At 43.0% G+C, this 27053-nt stretch overlaps 1 protein-coding gene across 4 annotated transcripts in view; it reads right to left on the bottom strand.

The window, feature by feature from the left end:
• Window positions 1-736: 736 nt before the first annotated feature.
• Window positions 737-27053, bottom strand: part of prr36b (proline rich 36b) — a 28313-nt gene continuing 1996 nt past the window's right edge. For 3 of the 4 annotated variants that reach the window (XM_068335804.1, XM_068335806.1, XM_068335803.1), the window contains exons 2-5: window positions 14027-14748; window positions 13546-13624; window positions 5200-5423; window positions 737-5038 (exon numbers count right to left, since the gene is read on the bottom strand). In XM_068335804.1, the coding sequence (XP_068191905.1) occupies window positions 1830-5038; window positions 5200-5423; window positions 13546-13624; window positions 14027-14642 (4128 nt within the window). In that variant the 5' untranslated portion in view covers window positions 14643-14748 and the 3' untranslated portion in view covers window positions 737-1829. Of the gene's footprint in view, window positions 5039-5199; window positions 5424-13545; window positions 13625-14026; window positions 14749-20441; window positions 20569-27053 lie in introns of those variants that run through there. The other variant, XM_068335805.1, reaches the window with a different exon arrangement.

Below are 27053 nucleotides of genomic sequence, written 5' to 3'. Positions count from 1 at the left end.
CAAAGAAAGTACAAGAGGTCAAATTGAAGAGCTTTCTGTGTTTGAAAGAAGGAGGAAGTATGTGTTGTTTTTGAATTTGTATTACAGGTTTTACCCTATTTGAAAGGAAAAAATCTCCAAACTATTTTCTGCTTACTTCAAGTTGGACACCCTGTGAAGCGTTTGGCCTCTCGTGGCGGTACAGAGATTTTTATACTCAGATTTGTGAGGATGCGATCATCAGTTGATGGTTACCACCAAATGTCACGATACACAAAGGCAAAGAAGAAGATGATAAGCTAAAGAATATATTATTTGAGGTTTGGAAAATGTTTTATGGACTGAGAAGTCCAGTTTTTTAAAACTCAAGGATACACACAGCATTTTGATCAAAACACCAAGTGTCAATTTCTGCATGGCACCTCGAAGCGACGGGCGTCTGCCATGAGGTCTGATTGTGACTGACCGCAGGGCAGCTACTGTTGAAGCTGAAAATGTCATTTCGGCACATGCATGCTGGAGAAAAGGGCACTGAGACAGCATTTACATTAAAACTCTGATTTGGGCAAAATTCCATTTCAGATACAACACCATTGTACAGTGTTGCATCACTTCCTGTTTACCGGTTCTTCCCATGGTGACAAGTAGGTGAAGCCATGGGAAGTAGTAAGTAGATGCAGTGACTGGCGACTCAAACACAAGGACAATCGTTTCAGGCATGCTGGATCCACAGGGAAAATAAGAAACAGGAACAAAATGCCTTGCAATGATGTTTTAATGGAATTTTGAAAGATAACCTAATGTTAACCATTCAATCCTTTATGAACATTAGTAGCGTAGAACTTTTTCAAATTCAAGGTAGTACACAGTTTTTTTTAGTTAAACATGCAATATACTGTTGAGAGAGAAAACCAAACGTTCATTATGAAAACGTTTCATTAAGTGTGAAGCTCATCTGTGGTAGATGTACGAGAACGCGGCGTGTGATCACAAAAATTAGGCTAGTTGTTTGTCTCTTCTGGAACAGCTAACTAAGGCTTGAAGCTTTGCCACTTAAAACCAAATACCTGAAACACATACTGTACGTAACTGCACTTCATATACTTCAACAACCAATGCAAAGAATGTAGAAACTCTCCAAGCACACATTATTAACTTCACCAGCTGCTACCTAATACTCCCATTCCTATCTCAACAAATCTGTAAGGGCAAACGGCCGTGTTAATACAGTATCTAGCCTTTATTTTGATAGCAAAAAAGTCTTGCAACAAGAACACAAATTTTAATAGAAGAGCATTTGACTATTGATTTGGTGCTGTTGAACATGAAGCATGTGTACGCAGGGTAGGGAGGACCAGGTTTCAACAGAAAACAAGAAACAAGAAATACATAACCAAAAAAAAAAAAAAAAAGACATTTGTTCGGTAAAAACAGTAGGATAAATACACAATGAGTCCATATCATTTCATCTGTTTTTTTTTTCTTCTTTTTTTCAGTTTAGTCACATCGGACCAATCAGTCATTACCCCAACGGGGGCTACAGAATATTCAGTGTTACTTAAAAAGAACATTCTACTAGAAAATGGTAGTAGCTATTGGATATAAAGGAGTTTAAGCCATATACTCAAAACCATGACCAAAGCAGGAAGAAGGAGGGAGGCTTCATTTAAAAATTGCTACAGTTATTTTTTTTTCCCATCTCCTTCATCCGTTTTTTAAAATCATTTTCTACAAGCTTGCTCTCCTTCTTTTTTCTTCAAAGCCGACTAACTCAACTTGACAGAAAACAAACAACAGGTAGAGGGGAAGGCCGTGGGGAAAAGGTGCATTCCAGGGGTAATAGGAGGGACTTATACGTTACCTGCCAGAAAACTATCAGTCTTATCACATATGGTGGAGTAGTAGGGGGGCTGGCTGTCGTTGGCGTCCCCAGATTCCTGGAACTCGAGGTGGGGACTGGGCTCCATTGGGTCGGCCTCCTCCAGGTTGTATTCAGCACCCTTTCCCCCCAGCATGTAGTGGTGCTGCTCTAGACTGGACTGGTTCTCTCCTGGGTGGCCTAAAGGCATCAGGTCTACGTGTCTACCCAGCAGGTCCTCTGACTGGGCGGCGGCAGCAGCTGAAGGTAAGGTCAGCTCCTTGATGAGGGAGGGGTCTTTGGCCTCCTCCGGCAGCTGTTCCTCGTTCTCCAGGGAGAAGATCCCTGGGCTTTTCCCACAGCTCTCAGCCATGGAATGAGCGTTGGAGTTGGATGTGGTACAGTCAAAGCCATAAGATGCCACAGAGTTGGCAGACTGAGGGGTGGTGCCGCCTCCGTCCTCCTCGCCCTCCCCGGGTCCCGCAGCCTCCTCGTCCTCCTCCAGAGCAGGCAGGCTACAGGTGGCGGTAGGACTCTCAAACCCGGCGCTCTCACCGACCATCACCGCAGCACCTGGCTCATTTATCTGCATCTCGCCCTCGGTGTCACTGGCCTCATCTCCAGATGTGGAGGGGGACGACTGGGCGGATACTGGAGCGGTTGGGGGCCCTGTTCCTAGGATCTCATCGGCTGGGAGTGTCTCAGCCTCCTCCTCTTCTTCATCACCTTTCTCCAAGTGAATACCAAGGTCCTGATCCATGTCGGGCTGGACTGAAGCAGGTACTGGAGTCTGCTGTTTGTCGGAACGGGACTCCACTCCGGAGCTGCTGTCGTAGTCACGGAGGTCCTCTGGTGTGCTCGTCTCGCTGCTGCTGTGGGCGGCCATGTCTACCGCCGCTGCATCAAGTAGGACATGAGCCTCTTCATGGGAGGATTTCTTTAGCTCCCCATGGGCTGACTGGTGCTGCTCCGGCTCGGCCTCTGACTGAGGAGCAAAGGAAGGGGCGCCGCTGTCCAGGTGTGCCTGGGCAGGAGACAAAGTGGGAGTCTCAGATTCGACGGCACCGTGGTCAGAAATGGGGCTCGGTGACGACATGGAGGCCGGCTGAGCCCAAGGACTAGAGAAGGGGTTCGTCTGGCCCCAGGCGGAGGTAGGGGGTTCACAAACCAGAGGAGCAGAAAGGTTGAGGTTGTCTAAACGTTCCTCCTCATTAAAGTCATCTTCATCAGCATTTTCACAGCTCTCTGTCACTCCTTCACTATGCATCTCTACATCCTCATCATCCTCTTCCTGCTCTTGTTCCTGCTGCTGGAACGTTTTGTGATGCTCTTCTATTCTTTCCGAACTAAGGTCCATATCATCCACCCGCTCATCCTCTTCATCCTCATCTTCCTCTTCCTCATTGGCCAGGGTTTCAACATTGGGAGAACCCATCAGATTACCATCACCTTCAGAGCCACGGAGACTTGAGTCGATCAGGGCGTCTGAGCTCTGGGTGCCCTCCAGGATTGCAGTGTGCTGGGTGCTGCTCAGGTCAGAGACTCCGTGCTGCCGGCTGCTGGTGCAGCTACTCACATCCTCAGAGTCCATCCCAGACAGGAGGTCGTCGCCGTGCCAACCTGCAGAACCACCGAAGGTGGAGGACCTGACTTGGAGCTCCTCAGAGGGCAGAGACACGCTCATATCAGTGACAACAGATGAAGGCTGATGACCTAGTCTTCTCTGTTCCTCATATTCATCCTCCTCCTCCTCAAAATCATCATCCTCATTTATCTCCTCATCAGCCTTTTCCACTTCCTCCTCCTTTTCATGAGGGGAAACCAGGTACCTGGGGGTGAAGTCATCTTTTGGCGCAGAACCCAACAAGTGAGGTTGTGCTGTCAGATTGAAGGTGTCTTCAGCTAGAGCTGAGGATGGAGGCATGAACAGGTTCTCCTTTTCTTCCTCCTCCTCCTCATACTCTCCCTCCGCCATTGCATGTGGTTCCCAACTCTGCTGTTTATTTTCCTCCTCTGTCTGAAGGTCCATCATACTGATTGGGTCATGGGAAGCAAAATGTGATGGAGCCTGGGTCTGGTTCATATCCCATGGATCAGATTGGACATTCATCTCCAGCAGAGAGGAGGCATTCTGAGGCTCTCTGGCAGGAGAAACCGGGCCTGGTGGGGAACAAGGAGGGGACATGACTGTCGTCCCCAAAGAAGGAACTGAGTGGTCTGCAGATTCCTCACATTTAAAAAGGTCTATCGGGGCTGACAGCTGAACGTTGGAGACTGGCTCGATGAACGGTTCAGCTCCTACAACTGGTACTGCTGATGGTTGAGACAGTAGTTCTAAGTGAGGTGCGGTAAATGGTTCATGTACTGGTTCAGGTGTTGGTTCTCTAACTGGTTCAGGTGTTGGTTGTCTAACGGGTTCAGGTGTTGGTTGTCTAACTGGTTCAGGTGTTGGTTCTCTAAGAGACTCGCGTACAGGCTCTGGTGTCAATTCTCTTACAGGTTCAGGTGTTGGTTCTCTTGCAGGTTCTCGCACAGGCTCTGGTGTTGGTTGCCGAATTGGCTCTGGTGTTGGTTCTCTTACAGGTTCTGGTGTCAGTTGTCGTATAGGTTCAGTGGTTGGTTCTCTTACAGGTTCTGGTACAGGCTCTGGTGTTGATTCTCGAACATCTTCTAACACTGGTGCAGAGACTGGTTCTGCAGCGGGTTCTACATTTTTGTCTTGTGTAACTTCTTTTAGACTGGGCATCAGTTCTGGTGCAGCAGATGGCACCACACCTTTTTCTGCAGGGGGTTCTGGCTTCTCTGGCCCAGCAATGACAGCTGCTGCAGTAGCGGCGGCTGCAGCACCAGCTACAGCTACACCAGCGATTCCCTTTGCAGGTTCTACAAGATTCGCAGCTTTGGGGCCGCGTTTCACAGGAGTTGGAGTGCTGCTGCCCACAGGTTTCTTGGGAGTGGAGGTTTTACTTGTCTTGGAGGTCTTGGAAACATCCTTGGATGCTGTCTTGCTATCCTGTGTTTTGGAGCGGATCGGAGTCTTCGTGTCTGCAGCCTTACTAGCAGCAGGCTTTTTGGCAGTGACTTCTGATTTTGAGGCTGATTTGGGAGTCTCAGGTTTTGCTGACTTTGCTGTAGAGGACGGGCGAGTTAGAGGGGACTCTGTCTGCTTTTTGGATGCTGAAGTGGCTGGTTTGGTAATATCTGGACAGAAGACAAAGTACAGGGAATAATGAAACAATTACATGATCAAATTAAAATACTGCACATTACAGAATACACAAAAAAACCAAACACAAGTAGTAGCTGTTTCTGTTTGTATGGTACCATATTGAAATTAAGGATCTCTAAGTAAGTATTGTCACCTTTTTTCACAGGGGTGGTGGTTCTGGATGTTTGTGCTGCAGCAGGTTTGCCACCAGAGGGGGTGGTGGAGGTTGGTTTGGAGGCGGCAGACTTGGTCGTGGTGGTGGAGGTTTTAGGGGTGGCAGGTTTGGCTGTAGCTGCAGAACTCTTGGTTGTGCTGGTATTGGGTGTCCGGCTCGTGCCTGTGGTTGGATGAGATGATGCTGCTGTGCCAGATGTAGGCCTGAAGAAGAAAATAAAAAATGCAGGTTAAAAAGTACAGAGTTTAGTTGAGCAAATCCAGTGGGCAGAACCACACCGGCTAAAGAAATTATGACATGAACACATAAATATATAAATAAATATTGATTAATAGAGGTGTTATCGGGAGCTCAATACAAAAGTCATTTCCAAAATTCAATACAAAAAAGTAATGAAGTTTAAAAGATGATACAAGTCTTTGAATTCTCAAGCCATTCATAACTAAATCGAACACCATGTAATCCAAACTTTTGAGTCCTCAAGAATTTTCATGAGCAGGACTGTAGCATCTCACTCATTAGTCACATATACTGCCAGAGGCTACGCGACAAAACGCAAACATGAGCAAGACTGCTTGCATGTATTTCTAAACAACAGAACAGTGGTATGTCAGCATAAGGACAGGATAGACGGTTCTTAATGGGTGGACAAGCAGCCAAGGCACTGACCTAAATAGCCTTTGAAATGTGGCATCAGCCCAAATCCAAGGAGAACTTGTAAACAGGAAGGAATGCATAACACCTACTTTGAAAGTCTTTACATCAGTGTGTACTGATTTAATTTTTTAGATTTGCTTTAAAGCACTTTATACATTCTATTCTTGCACCTGCAGTTTCTTGGACGTGCTGACTGTTATGACTGAAGCAGGATTGCCCCAGGACAGGACACAAACTTTCATGTCTTGTGCTTTCTGTTGGAACTCTCTGCCAACTAATGTTGGACTGCCTTTTGGTCCGAAAAAGTTACGGACTTTATTTATTTGATTTAATAATACATTATTCTGCTTTTCAAATAAAAAGATTCTTCCTTCCCACTTGCTACATTAATATTAATGTGTGCTGTCTCAAATTGATTATTGTGCATTTTTACTGTTTTCGAATTATCAATCTTTTCAATCACCGAATGGAATTACCTGTATGAAATGTCTCACAAAAATGTAGTCTGATTGGTTGATTATATCTCACTTTGAGCAGACAGTGTCAGGAAGAATTTACATTTGCTCTATTATAACTTCCTGTTAATCTCTCTTTGACGTGTCTAGGCCACATTCCCTTTTTAATAACCGACACCCCCCCCCAGGGGATAGGGAAGAGGGAGGTGAGTCATGACAGGACCCCAGAGAATCATCCCAACCTCAACCCTGCACTCATCTGTGGTCCATTCCCACCCCTTTAGAGGAGCGATGCTGGGGGCAGTGTGCATCAGCCTGACTGCTCTGTTGGCCTGCCTGGCCCTGAATCTGGCTTCTGTGTCACATCTGAGTAAAATAACCTACATCTACTAGTCCTGACAACGCTGTAGCGCGCAGTCTCCCGAGTCCACGCTACACTAACTATTCAGTTTATAAATAAAGATCTGTGCTAGTACTGTCAGAAAAGAACAGCGAGGTACTGTGAGAGTGAAGATGGTTGGGACTTTGTTAATCTTGAATAATGAAAGGAGAACAAAAATAGCTTCTCCAAATCCTTCAGCTGGAACCACAGACTGTGTTAAAAGCATAACCATTGTGTGACGGCACTGACTTGGTGCATGTTATCCACAACCTGGCAAATATAATTGATATGGTTCATGAATATGAAATAAGATTGAAGTTAGTAGCCATACAATGGGTGTGCGTTCACATCTGAGGTTCAAACCAGCTCTTACTGTTGCTCTGTCCGCTTTGGGCAAGTGAAAGGTGTGTTGTATCGTGTCAGAGCAGTTTATAAAACAAGCTATGTAAAATATGAAAGAGTTCAAACAGAAAAAGAATGAAAACAGATTAGTCAAAGCAAAATATATAACGTGGAACATACCTTTGTTGCATATAAGCAGAAATTGACAAAAAAGTGGGTGGGGCATAAACATTTTAACCAAAAAATTGTATGAATACAAGATGCTATAGGAAGAATGAGAATAAGTTCATGAATACACACACACACGCACACACACAAACAAGCAGATAAATTGTGAGAGGTAGAGTGGCGAGCAGCTACTTCGTGTTGTGCCCAATGAACACATAAATATATGTATGTATATATATATATATACACATACATATATATTTGTATGTACTGTATATATATACACATATATACATACACACACACACACACACACACACACACACACACACACATATATATATATATATATATATATATATATATGGTGCCTGAATTAGATGGTAAAAAGTAAATTAATTAAATGGACAGGGAATTCAAAGATACAGAGTCTGACATTACAGATCAAGTATACAGTAAGTGTCGGTCAGATAATGGAAAGGCCTGTAACTGTTATCCTTAAAGGATGCTATTGTGAAACTTGGTGGGCAGCCGTTAGGAAAATAGCTGTCTTCATGGCTCATATTTCACCACCAGCCATGTTGAGAGAAACAACACCATAAATTGAGGTTAAAGCAAAAGCAGTGGAGCTGAGGCAAACTGAGACGCGGAAAAAGATTCTCAAAGTTCAGCTCTGTCGCCTGAGGATCATTAGTCACATTTCACTTTTATTGTAACCACACATTCCCTCAGTCAAGAGGGCTGAGAAAGAAGCGTGCTTAAAAACATGGTTGCCTGCTGGTGCTTCTTTGTTACGATGCAAGAGTCAGTCGTCTAGGATTTGAATAATGAGGTCTGCCATGTGAGTCTAATGAGTAAGCAGGAGATGAGCAGGCATGGAGGCAATCTTCCCTGCAGCAACGGCGTCAAACTACGGAGGGAGGAGCGCCTTCTGCTAATGACAAGCAGTAAATTAAAGACGATTTAGGCGAGCGCCAGGAATGCAGAGGCAAGATCCTCTTCCTGGTTACAGTTGTGTCAGTCAGCTCTGGAGGGATGACCACAGCTCATCCTCCCCACATGTGGCCATGACTGTTGTTCCACCTTTACTAATGGTGCTTAATGATGACAGGAGACAGCCGCCCCCACTGGAACCTGAATTATATGAACCAATAATGGGCTGTCTAGCTCACTAAGGCTCATTGTTTCTGCTTGATAATATAAAACAGATACAAGGAAAATGTCACAGAATCACCAGAGGCGTCTCTATAGGTCGAGAGTGTCATGGCTTTAGATTTATCCCTGTTTATTTTGTGGATTTATTGTTTTAGGGTTCTGTAAAGTTCTGTGTTTAATATTTCCTGTCATCACTGTCCTCGCCCTTTCGATGTTCTGTTTCATGTCTGTTTCTCTGTCTGTCTGTCATGTTTCTTTCATTTCTGGGGATTCCCTTCTTCACATGTCTTGTTTTATCTTCCTCTCCTCTCCCTTTATATTCCCTTTGCCTTTCTATTCCACTTTGATTCATCTGATTTTCTACAACTGTTGCTGTATCCAGTTATCATCGTGTCACACGCTCAACTGCTTTTCCCTGTTTTCCTCGAGTCCTTTGTCTGCTCGATTGAGTACCTTTTCCCTTTTTATGGGAAAACGTACTCAATTCTGCTCATCTTTAGATGTTGCCTGTGTTCACTGATATCAGATTCCTTGTTGGATAATATTGTGCACCAAACCTACTCTGCCAGTTTAAGTCATTATATCCACATGGTTGCTTGTTGTTTTTGTATTTATTTACATTAAATCACTAAACTGCATCTGACTTGTAAAACACGTTTTTGTGTGTATTTTGCAATGAACTCTTGGTGTTTAAGTCTACATCAAGCTAATAAGTAGACACGTACAGACGATTTCATATTTCTATTTCCCTATTTCATAAGGATAAATAAAAATCATCCACTCAATACTAGAAGAAAATGTTGTACTATATATGATATAAATCTATAATATTCATTATATATTTATGAAATTATGTTACGATAATATTTATCTTCATCACATGTTTCTAATAGAATAGACCAACCCACTATGTGGGTTTAGTATGGAGAAAAAGGACATTGCAATATCCATTTTATCTGAACACACCCACAAACACTCCTTCCACACTTCAGCCATTGTCTCACAGTCAGACTCTTCTGTCTCTCTTTCCTCCCCTCCCTCCTCCTCATTCCCATTGAATCCATTTGGTAATTGGCTCTACGGCTGAACCTCAATAAAATCATGTCAGTGGGTGCGGTTTCTGAGTCACAGGCCACACCCCAAAAAAAGATTTACAGCCTGTGCATCGTGTCGCCTGCATCGCTGCAGAACACCGTCTGGAGCGAGGATGCTAATGTCCACAACAGTGCTGGTCCATTACATCAGCAGTAATTTGTTAGATCACGAGGAGGGATGCAATCAATCCGCTGCAATAAAAATCTATTATCCCTGAGGGCCCGTCAATGAGAGAAGAGCATGACTAATGTGGGAACATAGTGTGGCTGAGTGGAGGGCAGGAAAGGGATGGCAGACATGGAAAACCACCTGATCAGCCAGGAGCAAAGCAGTCACACTTCCGCTTATGAATATGAGAGAAAAAAATACAGAACAACCTTGTTCTGTCCTCTAATCTACTGTAGGGCGATGTCCCACATCTTCTGGCATTCTGCTGCTGCTTTCCTCGTCTGCAACCCTTCTCTTTCATGTACATTCACCTTACACACTACCTGCACACTTGCATGCATGCTCATTCCACATCATAGGCAGCAGTGATGGGAGCTCGGCAGGGACACATGACTTATTCAGTCATGCAGCTTCTATACCTCACTGTCACCGTTTTTGTACCACTTCTCGCTGTAGGATCCACCGACAGCGGGGCAGTCAGGAGGAAGCAGGTCTGCGGCACGTGTACACGGTCCACGTGTTCGGTGAGGCCCCTCCCCACTCACCTCTATATCATACAGGGTAACATACAGCCAGATGAAAACATGCTCTGAATCATAATTGCATGCTGCTCCCTCTATGCAGGCATCCATGAACAGTACATATGTATACACACTGATGTACCTATATAGTATATACTGTCCTGCACATCATAACTGTATTAACCATTAGCATACCTCCTCAAACACATCAAACAATCCGATGAGGGATGAACATTTCATGCCAGGGGGTGCACGCTTTGGGCAATCAGCGTAACACAGCAGGTGACCAACACTTACTTACCAACACAGCCTTACTTTCTGCACATTTACATGTGAACATTTTCATATCTGTTACATACACTTCACCGCATCATCATGTCAGAACCTGTGGTGCATAAAGCACATCACTCACCGACACCCTGGAAAGCATCAAGAGGTAGCTTCTAGTTTCTCTTTTGGTATATGAGCTTTTAAACCAATAAGTTTGCTTAAAAAAAACCGTAATGAAAATGAACTTTAATTTTAAGTCACTGGAAGCAAAGGCTAGAAAAACTAATTTAATTTGGCTAAAACCATGACCTCAACAGATCGCACAAAACACTTGTGAGTGGCTTTACATTAGATTTATGTCACTTAGTCAACCAGTATTTGCTCTGCAATTCATTTGTTTGATTCTCTGGAACCTGCAGTAGATGGAATTAAATCAATTGAAGAAGTAAACGGTGAGGCCCGCGGTCCACGTGCACGTGTTTGACAGCAACAGGGGAAGAAAGGCATGTCTGACAGGGCCGCTAATGAATCCTTCAAGCGCTCTACCACTCTGCTAATAGCAGGCCTGGAATGAGGATTGAGGGAGGCAGTGAAAGGGTAAAATCTAATTAAACCAGAAATTTATGGCTCTGTCAAAGAACATCACATATACAAATGCCACACACACACACACACACACACACACACACACACACACACACACACACACACACACACACACACACACACACACACACAAACACACACATACACACACAATAGACCAAATAAAACAATACATGTAATGTGGTATCTTTAGTGTGATGTAACAGACATGCATCATGCATTAGACAGACATACATTAGTTGTATCTGTATCCATACTTTGAAGAAAAATCATAACTTAGGTTTTGGATTTTTTTTAACAGCAATCCCATTTTTGCAACAACATTTAAGCCACATGTGGAGGAGGATTACAAAATAAATGTGTGCCAAATGATGTCACATCAAAAAGGTCCACTGACATGAGTGAAACAAACTGACCTACACTGAACAGGAAGTTGGACCAAGAAGAGCACATCTAGGAATAATACATGCACATGAAGCCTGCGTTGGAGAAGCTATACTGATAAGATGTAAAACAAGAAGTAAACCTAATTTACCTACTTGTACAGTAGGTGTGTCTTAAAAGAGACTGTCATTTAAAAAAAAAAAGTTTGTCATCCAACGTGCAAAGAGTATATGAGGAGACTGAACCACTCCTGGTATCAGTCTTTTGATCTGTTTATAAGGAGAGTTAAACTATCTAAAACATCCTCCTGGGGTGGATTGCGTTTAAGGTTCCTCTATGTGTTCCAACAAGTTTGTCACAATCATTCTTGTTTTGTCTGATGCAAGGTTGTATGCCTGCACAATGCACAAAGACCAGCATAATTACATACAGATCATACCAAACGGTGGAATGACAGCAAGGAACAGAATAACAAACACAGAAGGCAAAACAGAGCGGCTCCATCTGATTGTGATGAGTGCTATGTTACACAAAGGCCTCCTTCAGACTCCTGCGGCTCTGTCTCTAAATCACCTCAGGATCAAATGCCATGCCAACAGTGTGACTCAGGTGAGGAACACATTGACCCGATTGCACACAAATAACACACGCTGGTGTGCAGAAATTAACAGCGCTCACTTCTACCGAAACAAACCCTAAAGAGGATTTTCTTTCATTCTACCAGCAGCCCCTCCTCCCCTGTCTAAACCACTCGTTCCCAAACCTTGCTTCATTAATAATGCTGCAGTATAATGCTTCCTATGGTGAAAATGCTGCAAGGCATTCCTTCAAGGCCTGTTCTGACATTGGCTGATGGCTGGCCTACTTGCACCCAGCCTAACCAAACCTCTATGTAGGCTTCATTGTCCTTTATTCCTAAAGGGTGTTCTTTCTGAAACAAGTTCTGCATCCAAGTGATGCCTGTTGAATTAAACTGCTTCTCACTTGGTTTTGAGCTCTTTTCCCATATCAATACACTATTTTCCCATCACATTAGTTGCCTTCCCACAGAAAATTTTCTGATTTTCTCCATTAAAAAAGATTTCAATAAGTGGAACCAACTTGGAAAATTCTTGCCTGAAGGAGGTCTGGGAAGGGGACCAATTTCAGACAGCTGTCTGAGCTTGACATAACTGCACAGTAAGGCGATGACGGATTTTTTGAAAACGCAACTTTTCTGTTGCGTTTACGCCTTCCGTCCATACGACAACGCAGATATCCGGAACGAAAACGCAACTTTTTTAAAAACGCTGGCCGAGGTGTATTTTTAAAAAAATGCTGGGTCTGCGTTGTCGTGTGGACAGCCTATCCGCAACTTTTTAAAAACCCTGATGTCTTGCCTGCGACGAAAACCGCTGTGACGTCATATTTATGGGCCCGTGTGTTGTGACAACAAAACACGGAGGATTCCTATTGGATAAAATTTGACTCAATACTGCCACCACAGGGGCGGCAGGGGCTCAGTGGTAAAGCGGGCGGTAGAGCGGGTCGTCCTATAATTTAAGATCGGCGGTTCGATTCCCGCCCCCCCAAAAAAATACCCGGACGTGAGCTGACAGTGGGAGGTGTCAGCTCACCTCCGGAGCACTGCCGAGGCACCCTTGAGCAAGGTGCCGTCCCCTTTACAAATTGCTCATTTGAAGCGCACCAAGAAGCAGCTGCCTGCCACTCTACCTCCCCTGCATGCCTACAGGCCCCCTTGTGTGTGTGTGTGTGATACAGGGGCCTGTACTCACAAATATATATGTATGCATGCGTTTGAATCAGTAGCTAGAGTGTGCGTTCTTAATTTCCCTTCGGGGATCAAACTAGTATATAAAATTAAAAATTAAATTAAAAACCACATGGTTTGGCATGCTTATAGCCGTCTTCAAAAACGCACTGGTGCGTTTACGTGTGGACGGAGATTTTTTTAAAAACGCTGTCGTGTGGACGCAAATCGTTTTCGATGCGTTTTTAAAAAGTTCCATTTTTTAAAAAATCCATCATCAAGGGCCTAAATCTTTCTTGGGCACTTTGGCTTTCAAGCATGGATGTACACATACTCCTACAGGGATCAATTTTAAACAAATGTCACACCTACCTGGTTGTCTTGGAAACAGGGGGCTTGGGTGAAGCAGCAGAACTAGGCTTGGTGGCAGGTGCAGAGGTAGGCTTAGGAGCTGGAGGACAGGAGACAGTTAAGAAATATGTGAAGAAAATTAGCAGCATTATATATTATAGCACAATAATACAAGGAAACACTCAGATGCACAGCTTATAAATAGTGTATATGTACAGATATAGGTCATGAGGATATAGCTTTCGCACAAGATCAGGGGCAAATACATTTTCAGGTGAGCAGCATCCGTTCTGCCGTGTCTAATATGTGTGTGCTGAATCCTGGGAGCATCTGTGTGTATGTAATCACATTACAATGAACTCTCTTTATTAGAGCTGGAACTGTGCAGTCATGAATTCATACAGGATCTTGATGTGTCCCTTCAACAGCCCACATTCTGAACTATCTTTATGTTTTTTCACTGGTCTGAGCTTTGTGTTTTATTGATGACCTTTTCACTAACCTGAGGGCTTTTTAACAGCAGTTCCTGCGGTGCTGGTTTTGACACCATTTGCGGCTGACGTTGGTGTCTTTTTGGCAGCTGTTGTTGATCCGCTCATCGGCTTTGCACTATTGGTGGCAGCCCCCGTGGCTTTCTTCTCACCCACTTTGCTCTTGGACGCAGCGACAGTGGTGAGGCCTGCTGGGAGTTTAGGTGCAGCTGTGGCCGTGGGGGCACTCTTTTTGACTGTAGCAGGAGGGGTCTTCTTCGCTACCCCATTGGTCTGCGGCTTAGACGTGCCGTTTAAGAGGCGGGTCTGGGATGTGTTGGGCCGTGTGGTTTTAGTTGGGCTGGTGGCCCCAGGTTTTGTCTTGGACGTGGCCTTGTTGGTAACCTTGGTTTTGGAATCTGACGGTGTCTTGTTGCTGGTCTTAGCGGGTGGGGCTTCCTTGGACTGTTCTGACTGGGGTTCCACCTGGACTGTCTCTCCTGCAGGTTGCTGTGGCATCTCCTCCTCCAACGGGCTGGCTGCCTGGTCGGACACCTGTCCCACGGCAGGAGCTGCTTCATTTACAGGATTGGATTCCAATGTTTCCACTGGCTCCAGTGATACCGTGACAACCCCATCTGGCTTCATCTCCCCTTGAGTGGTAGTGGTCCCTCTCTGCCTGGCAGGGCTGATGGACTGCAATCTCACGGGATGGATGCAAGTTTACAGGGTTTATGGACACACAAAAATGTATCTAGAAAGAAACAGAATAACAGACATTAGCATGACGTCAATCGACATCAATATGAGAAAATATCTGTTACAAAACAATGAGTCTGTGACCCGAAAATAATTACTCCAAATCAATAAAAAAAACAAAAACATGACAAATAAAGCATCAGACATCCTTATAGTTTCTTTGATTTGACATAGCAGCCCAAACAGACATATGGACAGACGTGATGTCATGGCATATGGCATTGGTGCTAATTAAAGTATTTTCTGTTGTCACTGTCCTACAATGGTGTCACCGTTTTCATTGCTGCTGTGTAATACCGCACACCGCAAATGACTTCACTACCAAGTTCCACTAACGTGTCCATTTTAAAGTTTAAATATTAGATCAGATGGTGTCTTGTCTCCTTGTGACTTCATGCAAATGTAGTATGATACTAACAAATTGTGCTCAGTGGACATTGACTGAAGAACACCTTTTTCCAAAGAAGGTTATAAATTATTACAGACCTCTAGGTGTTACATTGTTTACCATCTAAACTTACTGTCTCACCTTTCAGCAAATATTTTATGATGAGCTGAATGTGTGTGCCGTCTGGAATGGGGCACATGTTTACGACACACACCACATTGTACAGTGCTTTTATTATTTAAGTAATAATTGCGTGGCAAAGGTTGCCCCCCGTGACACTAAAAAGCTCAGTGACATATTTGGCCAGCATTTTTTTTTTTCATTGGCACTAAATGGCATCAGAGTCACTAGTGTGGAAGACTAGTTTTCTAGGATGGCACTTACGGGAGCGCAAAAAGCTTTAACAAACAAATCTCTCACAAGAGTTTTATGTATGGAATGTGACACTTATGTTTATGAAATCTGCACATCAGGGAGCAAAAACAAAAAAAGCCTACTTCACGATGTCAGACTAAAAATGACCACATGAAGAAAAGTTGTGTCGATATATGTATAGTTTAAGTGGGTCAAGGAGTTCATTATCAACCCAAAGACAGGCAGGAAGTTTGACTCATGTGTCACATAAAGATCATGCAGAGACATGAGCAACTGAGTGAAAAGAAGTAGGATGTGAAGCATATGAAACCTGATGGGGCAACCAACTGTAATACAAGCTGTCATGAACCGTCTGCATCAATATCAGACAACTGTTCCTGATTTAAATTCTCCATCTTTTTCCAGTGTCAGGGATGAGAGGTAAGGTTTGTATTACAAGTAGGGTTGGTAAACCAGTAATAAATTACTCAAGTTCTAAATGTTGCATCACCAGAGTATTGATAATTTCATGGACAAATGGTGCTGCTGTCAGTATTTATATAGGAGTGATTCATTCTAAAATAGCTGGCATTTTCTAATGTTGGTGCTTAATTGAATCAGTGGGGGACAGGAAGTGTGGTCCACTCTGTGTGCTCTCCATTCCAGTGATCAGGACAAGGAACTGAATTCAAATGAAACACATACAAAAAAGCAAAGTACGGTAACTGTTGTACCACGCATTACGTGATGTGTCTCTTATTTTGGATGAGATTCATCTGCATCTTCAAGAGCGAGGGAAGCAGACAGAGGGAAGGGGGGAGCAGCAGGAAACTTGTCAAGTTTACAAACAGAGTGAGGAGCCAGCTGTGCAGGAGGTGAAGTGTTGAGACAAACTCTGAGGCGAGCCCACAGGAAGAGGCTCGGCCTGAGGAGCATGGGAACAGAAAGGGACTGTCGGACGGAGGGAGGAAATAGTCCGGGAGCCCAAATGAGCTCACTACTGGCTAATGTTCTCTGGTCACACTCTAAAATCCAGACACTGCTGCTCATCCAGGTTTCCACTGACCTAAACTTTACGCTGACTATTTCTAGAATGGGACAGACATCATCTTTATGCAGCTAACATTTTGGAAACAACTCTCCACCTCATCTATCTTTCCCTCTTCCGTCACCCTTTACTCATCCCATAAACTTAATCTCACATGTCAAAAGGCCCTCTGTCATTTTCCACTGACACTCCCTTTCTTCTTACCATTTTGCCCTCCTTGATTTCTCTCCCCCCCCCCACCACTATCGCTCTGTACATCCCTCTGTTCTCTGTTTTCCTTTGCACAGATGGCCAGAGCAGCTGAGCATGACCAGAGGGCAAGACAGTACAGAACTAAAGATAAAAAAGAAAAAGAAAATCCCAGATTCATGCAGATGCAGACACAAACAGCTTGTGCAACACGGGTGGCTGTGAGATGTTTTTGCCACTCCCTTCAGTCGTAAGACATTTTTAATATCTGCAAAAAGCAGACATTAGGTAAACAGACACATTTAAGTGAACGGATGTCACATGGAATGCATTTCACAATTATTACTATTATTATTATTATTATTTAAAATGACACATAAAGGAATGACAACATAATTTTGGCAGTTGAACAAATGTTTTCAAAAAATGCAAAAGATTCTTATTCAAACAATCGATGAATTAAATAAGAAATAGTAAATCTCCATGTTTAAGGGTATCATGTTCTTGACCAAGAAACTCATGATTCAATTCATTAGTTTGTTCAGATGTGGGATCTTATTTAATTGTCTTTGCAAATAATTGTGTGACGGTTGGTTGAACTGGATCAGGATGTGGCTTTTCATAGCTAGCTATGAGTGTTATGATCACATCAAACAGAATAACAACCATGACAAAACTATCTTGTCACTCTAACTTTGAAGTGTCCAAAGAAGGAAGACATAACAAAGTCCTGCTCCTCTAGGGCCCATAGTTACTGTTGCTACATCTGCGAAGCTTTCCATTCTCTCATAGCACATAGAGCAGGATTACCATTTAAATTATTTATTACTTCTTCACACAGTGGGTTCCTCATTTCAGACAAAGGTCGAGACAACTAACACTTATACCTTGTTAAGAAGTGTGATTGGACGATGGTCTTTTGGGGTCCCTTTACATGACCAGCCATGACTATTTATGATGAAAATAATGGGAAATAAAAAAAACTTCTGTGAGACATTGAAGTCAGAAAGTTTGACCTGGACCCAGGTCAAAGTTGTTCATTAACTTTAAAAACCGAAAATATGGCGCGGTATCAGGACAGAATTCTTAAATATGGATACAGGTTTATGAAGTTTCAAAAGATCAAACTCAACCTACAATACAACCTTTCAACACTGTGATCTAATTCGACCAAGCAATGAACCAGGAAATAAGATTTTATCCAACCAACTTTCCCTCATCTGACTTTCAGACTCTGCTTTTTCTCCCAGATTAAAGCATCTGGCTGTTCATTCTATTACCCCTCTCCAAAGAACACTATAATGTTGCGTACGTGTGTGTGTGTGTGTGTGTGTGTGTGTGTTTGTGTGTGTGTGTGAGCGCATTTGGCAGAGAGAGCGAGAGAGAGAGAAAGAGAGAAATAAAAGTGATAAATCCTGATTGCATGCCAAAGCCAGAGGACCATTTCTCTTCCTCCTGCTCGTCTGCAGACGCCTGTGAGATTGTGCTTCTCTCTCTGTTCTGTTGTTCCGTTGGCCAGCTGTATGTCATTTGGATCATCAGTCAGTGGTAACCATAAACAGTTTTGAGACCAGGGAAAGAACACACTTCAGAAACACGCTTCTTATCTCCACTTCACAGAAACGTACATTGAAGATTTAAAGGACATCCAGTCTATTTCATTTCAACCAACTTAAGTGAAATGAAGGTTAAGAATTCATGACTGATTTTCCAGGAGAAACTAATCCCCCTCTGGCACTCATGAACACCCCAGACAGCGATTTCAGACATGTATCATATCTTTGCCTTTGGACTTGTGATTGGATATATATCAGCAATAGATGTTTTTCTCACATGAAGGAATTCATACTGTATAATACTGTATTATACTACAAAATGTATTTTCGACTTGCTGCAACAGCATTAAATCTATCTCCAGGTTTTCATCAAACTTATTAGACTGAGAGTTACTCTCTAAAGGCTAGTGAGAGTTGTACATTGTTTTCTAACATGCCAGTTAAATTCTTTATTGGTATTTTTTCTACTTATCAAAGCCAAATCCTCTTTTCATTTGCCTGCTTTTATTCAGTCATACCCAGTGGGACTGCAGGGCTGTGTGGCATAAATCTCCATTATCACCTAAGCAGCTTCACTAAAGCAACTGGAGATTAAAATTTGTGCTGGTTCATTTGGCACCTCAACCACAGCTACTGATAGTGGATTTACGTTACTCAAGAGGGATTACAATACCATGTGTTACACTTCATGAAACTACATTAAGTTTATGTTCCTTAAACCCTGTCTCATATCATTTAAGATGGAGCAAGGAGGGAGCTTTTCACCTGTAGTCTGTTAGTACCACCATATCAAACTGTCTTTTCCCCCAAGACTCTTAAGAAAACCTGCACTGTAAGAGGGATTTGCTTTCTGTCACCATCTTTGCTCCTGCAGACACTAAAACCAAGGCTATAAAACCGAAACTGGAATTTTCAGCCCCTGAGGGACAGACTGTAGTCAATGACCTGATGCATTATGGCTTTTGAGTTACACAATTCCAGTAGCAGACTTGAGACAGATAGTCCTGTCAACGACATTAGGTCAATGTCAAAACATTTAGGAATATTATCCTGTGCAAAATATTAAGAGCTCAAATATGACCAAATCCAAAAAGAATTTCTGGTCAAGGTAACCCTAGTCTAGCAGTTTGGCAGCTTTATGACCTCTTGTACATAAACGTTCTGCAGGACAATCAAAAGGCTGCAGGTGTTATCCTAAATACTCAACTATAAACACCGCTGGAATAGATAAGGAGATGGGGGAGTCTCATTCTGGCTTGGTTAATTGTTTTTTTTTCTTTCCCTATTTAAGTCGTAACATGGTGGACTTTGTAAAAATGTGTTTTCTTGGTCTTCATAAAGAGTCCAAGTCATGTGGTAGCAGTTTCCATTCCACATCCCACTCAAAATTCTCTGCAAGCCGCAAAGATGAGGTCCACAGCCACTGATTCAAAGCAAACCCACACAAAGAGCAAAGACACAGGATTAGGAGAAACAAGAGAAGTACTCACACTCACTTTCAGGCTAGCTGCACAGGCTGTTGTTGTTGTTGTTATTATTATACTTAACTGACCTCCAGCACTAAGCTAATAATGGGCCAGGTGAGATCATCCTCAAGGCCATCATCCCCTCCTAATTCCCACACTGGGACATATACAAAATCTGTGTGTGTGTGTGTGTGTGTGTGTGTGTGTGTGTGTGTGTGTGTGTGTGTGTGTGTGTGTGTGTGTGTGTGTGTGTGTGTGTGTGTGTGTGTGTGTTTGTGTGTTTGTGTGTGTGCTTACACTTGTATGGACCCCTGACACTGGAGAGCAGTGTTTGGCCCAATACTGCCAATAACTGGAAGGCATCCAACTCCATTGAGGGATCTAAGCTTTTCTGACTGTCTAGACACAAACATGCCTTTCTTGAATAATGAGGCTGACAGCATATGAACAGAAAACTGGTACTTCAACACCCGTTTTTTAATTGTATGTTATCTTATCTACATGTACCACATACTGCACTACAATCCAGCAGGGTGATAAATTTTGAAGAACTGCTCGCATGAAAATAGTTTCTGAATATTAAAAGAGCAAATGTAGCTGTAAAATATTATGTAGTTTAAAATTAACAAGCTCAAATGTGGGTAATGGAACTGAATGTTAAGTTAATGTCAGGTCTGTTCTACTCACAACTCCCGTTGGGTAGAAACCAGAGACTCCTCTGCATAAAGTCGGAATCAGCGCGCCCATGCTCTCTCTCTTGCTTCATCTGAACAACAATTCAAGGCCATCTACGAACCACTGCGGCAGAAACTCAGCTCTTCTTTCACAGTACACAACTGTGTACACACAAACAGGCACATACATTCTGCAAGCCTTGGTCTATCCCCGGGGCCTACTCTAAATAGTAGTCAAAGAGAGGGATTGTGGGGGAAGGAGGCAACGGTGGTGGGGGTTGGGTCGTAGTCATGGTAGAAAAGATGCAAAAAGATAGTGAGCTTTTTGTGACTGATGTCGCCCTTTGCTAATACTGACATGAACTCCTGCAGGCTTGCCAGAGATACAAAAGACGTAACTATCGCCTCAGCGAGCTTTGAGTCGAACTCAGCAGAGAGGGAGAGGATGTTAGTGGTTCTGGTCCAGTTTTGAAGGCAGCTTTAACAAGCACTGGGCGGCCTCTGACCCTATAATTGACACGCTTTTATCTCTTTGAGCAGCAAACAAAAAATACTGAGCTGCTGTGTTTGTGTGTCAACACAGCCAATAAAACGTCCTATTGCCTCTGACTCAGCCAAAGTTTGGTTGACAAAGCACATCTCGTGATGTAAAAATCCCGAATGTCAAAACAGGTAAATATCAGGTGTGGTTTTATTGTAATCGATGGATCGATGCCTGTATTTGGTCTACAATTCCCTTAACTTTATATGAGCTATAACTTATAATACATTTTAAGAACAACACGTAACATTTCAAATCCATCAAAGTCAATAATATCCTACATTTGTTATACAACACAGGGGCCCCTCTTGTGTTCTTCCTTCCGTGTTGTGATGTAAACTGGCACGCTGGCTCTGCACTTGTCCCTTCAAGCAGCTCAGTTCTAGAACTTTAAGTCACACTACCTCAATAATGTATTGCTGTCCTTGCTTAAGGCGTCACTGCACAAGTCAGCTAATGCAACTATAATTTGGTGAAGCTTTCCTTGTGACGCTGCAAAAAATTAATAACCATAAAAACGAGGACTGACTGTGTGTGTGTGTGTGTGTGTGTGTGTGTGTGTGTGTGTGTGTGTGTGTGTGTGTGTGTGTGTGTGTGTGTGTGTGTGCATCACTCCTCCTCTTCTTGATGAGTGGGAAATGTCAGATTCAAGACACCACATGCTGGCGTGTAGCCTGACATTGTCTATTCAACCTCCTCTAAATTACAGTGATCTCAGTAAACTCTCCACCCTATTTAAAGCTGCATAAACTCGAGTTACACTGAAGACACAACCCACAGAGAATGCATTTCCACCTTGTAAATTAAAAAATGAAGTCATGACATTGTTCCAGTAATGAGGTCATACTGTGAGTTAATTCATCAATAAGCTGATGCTGACCTAACCCGCATACAAACCAAACCTGTAACAGGTAATGGGGTTATCATTAGAGGCAGTTTTATTAAACTGTTATGTGAATACAGTATATTGATTTAGACTATAAGGTAAGTAAAACCAAGCTCAGTCTTCACTTCTTACTAGAACTGAATCAAAAGTAGAGATGTACAGAAAAAACGCCCCCACCGATGAATGCTTTATTAACTAACTCTATGACACATCTTGGCAGAACATCAGCGACAGTCATCACTTTAGCTGCTTGAACAGGGTCAATGTGAACATTTTTATTTGAAATTTTTTCGTCAAATAAAGCCGTCTTTAAATGAAGCTTCCACATTGGCATTTTTCAGCAGACCAGATCACAGCAAACTGTTTCAGAGCTATCAAAGATTGAAGCCTGTTAACAAACACTTCCCTGATGAAGATACGCAAAGGTCTGGGGTAAAGAAATGATAGGTTTCATGTGGGAGGTGAAGGAGGGGTGCTGTAGCTGCAGGACAGCCTGTTAAATCCAGCTGCTGCTGCTTTCATTAACTCGATGCTCACACATCCTGTAAATCCCCATCCTGAGGTCAGGAAACACCTCTGATCCACACACAAATGATTTCTCAAAAAAAAAAAAAAAAGAAGCTCTCCATGGCATCCTCCAAAGGCAGGACTGTCAAACCAAGAGAGGGAGGAAACAAAGAACAGAAGAAGAGACAGAACGGAGGCTTTCATGTTAATATCATGCTGTCAGCAAATATGAAAAAAATGGCAAATTATGCAGCCTGTATAAACTTGTTTACCATTCTTCAATGGGCAGAAAATTAAACACGGCATAAACTTTGATTACAGTATACTGTTCACACACTAAACCTGATTCAAATTCATGTTTTTAACAGACAGATTTTATTGATCCCAATTGGGAAATTAACAAAAAAATGGTGTATGATTCATGCTGTTTCATTCTCACTATAAAAAGCTTAGTGCATTGTCTACCTTAGCTTTGATTTGTGTTTTACACCCAAATTCACTTTGTTTGTTTTGTTTTTAGTGGTTTCAACCTCAGCTAAGTATTAAAATGGAGATGCTGGAAAGCCTTTACAGATATGTAAGTATAATTCGAAATAAAAACTCAGAACACGCATGAAATACATTGATGGAAACATGTAAAAAGAACCTCATGACACGGCTCCTGGTGCCACCATTTACTCAAATGTAGACTAACACAATAAATCACAACAAATACAACAATCATCCTCTATGGTGAGTCTAAATTGACCTCCTTAATGATGTGCAATGTTGTCATTCCTACCAGATGATTTCCAGTGCATCAATGAGCTGCCAGCAGGCTTAATGAAACAAACCCAGCTGGAACAAAGGCCCTGCTGAGATGAAGGAACAAGTGACTTTTGTTTCCTTGTTTACATGGCTGCTGGTATCTGTGAAAAAGACTACCAGATTGTGTGACAGACACCTGGATCACAGACTCATGTGATCAGAAAAAGTGATCCCATGAACTATTAGGAGCTTCACACTAAGATTTTACATTGTTCTCAAGTAATAACTCAGCTAAAACAGAGACATCACGAGTTTATTAACGAACTTTTTCAGTGTAATAATAAAATAAGTTGGAAAAAGGCGAGTCTACCACAAATGGCAGACAGTGCCAATGCCTGTCACAGTGTACGACTATGTGCATAGTGAATGCTCACACCGCCCCCCTCCCGCCTATAAACACCAAACAAGCTGACGCACTGATACATACATACGCTCAAAACCCATCCTTCCCATGGTGTGCCCAGGCTCGGAGAAATTCGGCCCCCTGGGGACAGGCAGATTAACACATGACAGAGCTTGTTAACCCTGGACAAAGAGAGATGCTAATCTTGTACAGTCGGCCTCAACAGTCCTCACACAGTACCCAGACACAGCTATAGGGACGGAGAGGGAGACAGAAAGAAGGCCAAGAAAGACAAGAAAGAACGAGGGAGGGATGTACAGCAGTAACAGAGGCGTCAGCATGTCCCAGAAACTAGACAATACTGCAGGGAGGCAGGGTTAGACCTAAACAATAAGGGCAGAGACAGAGCTTGACAACAAACGTGGGCCGTACTACAGGCTGGCTGAGCTCCACCACCAGCAGGGATGACCAGCCGGGCAGCGCAGAGCTCAACTGGGTGGATATTGATCACTCAGGAGTCGGAGTTACTCAACAGATGGGAGAAAGAGACAGACGGAGGAAACGCATTAGTAAGGCAGGTTCCTCTGATGCTGTTAACAATCTCTCCAGGGAGATGGGAGAGATAGCAGCAGCAATGTCTTGGTGGAGGACAATGAGGTGGGGTGGGGGCAAGCTCAAAACAGCAGGAAAGAGGACCTGAGAGAGTGGCACAGAGGAACTAAGGCTAATTTGTAACTTGAAGAGCTGCTAGAGATTCTCCATAATGGGTTGTCTGCCCACAAACAAGCTCCTCTCTGGGGGTAAATGAGATCAGGCCAGGCCAGGACCAGCTGGTGGCTTGGATCAATGATCCCAGATAGAGAAATCGAGGATGAGGTCAGAAGTGGGGCATCTGGACGAGATGGCAGCAACATACCAAGGAGGTTTCAGCGTTGAAGACACACACTAAGCACTACAGGAAGAAGTGTGTGCATAAGAGGATTATGTCCTCCTGTTTGAAGTGGAACAAGGCATGTTCCAGATGGAATCCGATCCTTACCAGGATGGCACACAGGTTGGACGGTTGACCAGACCGGCACCCACTAAATACAGCTTTCAAAGAACAAACCACACAACTGGCCTCAACACATGTGCCTGTCAACTCCCAGAAACTTGGCCTTCCACACCAGAGTTGATGAATCATCTTTATGCCAGCTACTAATACATTGAGATTGTCATCAAGAAATTGATATGACACAGAAATAAACTCCCCCCCAAACACAGATACACACACACAGCTGCTAATGGTAAAACGAGTTGATCATTCTGTCAGCTCCAGCGTGTGGCACAAACGCCGATCATTCCATACGTGGCTATGGTGAGGGCAGCCAAAGTTGTCTCTGACATAACCTGGAACGCGTCAGTCACTGGGTCAAACCAGCAAAAAGCTGCAGTGTTAATGTGAAAAAGCACAACTGTCTGTGAGCCACAGGTTGGACAGTAAGCCTTGAGTATTTCAGGTCCCACTTCTCACATCTCCAAGGCTGCATTACAACAAACAACCAGGTACAGTTAGCACATCGAGCAAGGAAAAATTTGGCCTTGAAGCCTAGCAACAGGGCTGTAAGAACCACGTCCATTATCCAGAGGAATTCACAGCACCCAAACACAGCAAATTACTGCAGCTGCTGGCAAATACAGCCTCCAAACCACACCGCCAGTTGCCAACTGCATGCTCTGACAACTGTGACAACCAAAGCTGCTATCATGACTGGAAGAACAGGCAAGAGCAGAGTTTATCTCTGCTTTATCTTCACTGCTTTGCCAGTGGCAGTTTCCTCTGGCATCTATCAGGCAGAAAACAGAAGAAAATTAAACTACACATAAAGTTTCTGTTGGCGTTTTGATAATCTCTCAACAAGAAACTATTGTGTTGTCGTTGTTATGGATTTAACAGGCCTAGAGACAATAGTGTTAATTTTTAAGGACTCTAAGAAGTGGAAGCTGTCACGCTGTTCAAGCTGAAAAAAATCCTAATGACCACAGAGACACAAGATTGCCCTTGTCACAATTGAGAAGTTCAGAGCTAGGGGATTTCATTCTGACTCACAACACCAGTCCTTAGGCTACGGGAAAGCTGACACATTGGTCTATTAAAGGGACAATCATTTTCCCTCTCTGGACAGCAGCATGGGTCAAGAGGGCAGCCTGAGGCCCAGTAGGCTATTAGAATTTATCTTGCCCTAAAGTTAAAAAGCATAAAAGTTGTCTTGTGTGAACATGTTCTGAGAAAACCTTCAAGAATGATTTTCACAGAATTTTCACATTTTCACAATCATAAATTTCATCATTTGTTTGTAAACTGCAAAATGTTAGATTGGCATCTTCAAATTTCAGTGAATTGTAATCAGTGAATGTGAAACAAATGAACCGATTATCAAAGCAGTTCCTGATTCAGATTAGAAAAATAATCTACAAATTATTTCAGGTGTAGTTGTAGAAAAAAAACAGTGACAATAAAAACCTGGAAGAATGATGTTGAATTATTTCAGATAATACTGATAATTATCTGCTTCTCATGCCTGTCAAATAATAGATAATTCCAAATGTTTTTTGAAAAACAAGTCTTAATCTGAGGTAGAAAGGTAAATATGTACTGATCAAACCTCAAATCTCCAGTGAAAATTTCTCTTGAAACTTGTAGCCTTTTTCCTTGAGGCTTTGCACTTTGTGCTCTATTTGTCTTATGTACAAGTCAATAACTGCTTAGTCAGAAAACACAATGAGCATACATATTAACATTAAAATTATTAGGCAATGTAAACCTCCATGGCAAGTGATGTCTTAACACAACCAAGGTGTTACCTCCAAGACAAATAAATCAAAGATAAACAAGTCTGACAATAAAAAACAAATAAACTAGTTGTTCAGCACCGCATTGTGGTGGCTGTGTTGCCTCACATCAAAAATATTTGAATCCCATACATTTTAGCCATGTGGTGAGTTGGAAACTTGTAAAGTGAACCCCACCTCTCTGCCACTGTCAGCAGGGATGGATGGATGGATGGATGGACGGACGGACGGACGGACGGACGGACGGACGGAGGGATGGATGGATTCTTATTGCGACTTAAAGCTAACCCTGTAGACACCCAAACCCTTGATTCTAGTTTGGCCAACTGAGGCCCACTACTGACAGGCGACAAAATGATGCATCATCTCATAAAACATTTTTAAAAATAAATTATCCAGTCTTTATATAAAGACTTTTCTGTTTTATTCAGCTTTTTTCTATTGAAGTTGTTTCTAACAAATCCTTTCCACACACACAATGCCTAAGGCAGTAATCCATCTCCTCCAACTAATAAGCTTTTAAAACCATCTTAAATAACTTCTGTGGTTTTTAATGACAGCTAAATTTAATTTCGTATGATTGCATTAGGCCGCCTGACTGTCCGCCATTTCCCCATCTCATCCACCAACACTGTGAGTCAGCCATTCTCTCATCCACGGCGTCGCTGATGGCTCAGCCCACCTCTGACTTGAGAGTCCTGGAGCGTCT

The sequence above is a fragment of the Antennarius striatus genome, chromosome 16, assembly GCF_040054535.1.
Source record: "Antennarius striatus isolate MH-2024 chromosome 16, ASM4005453v1, whole genome shotgun sequence".
NCBI classification, from domain to species: Eukaryota; Metazoa; Chordata; class Actinopteri; order Lophiiformes; family Antennariidae; genus Antennarius; species Antennarius striatus.
This window is presented reverse-complemented; position numbering and strand designations above follow the sequence as displayed.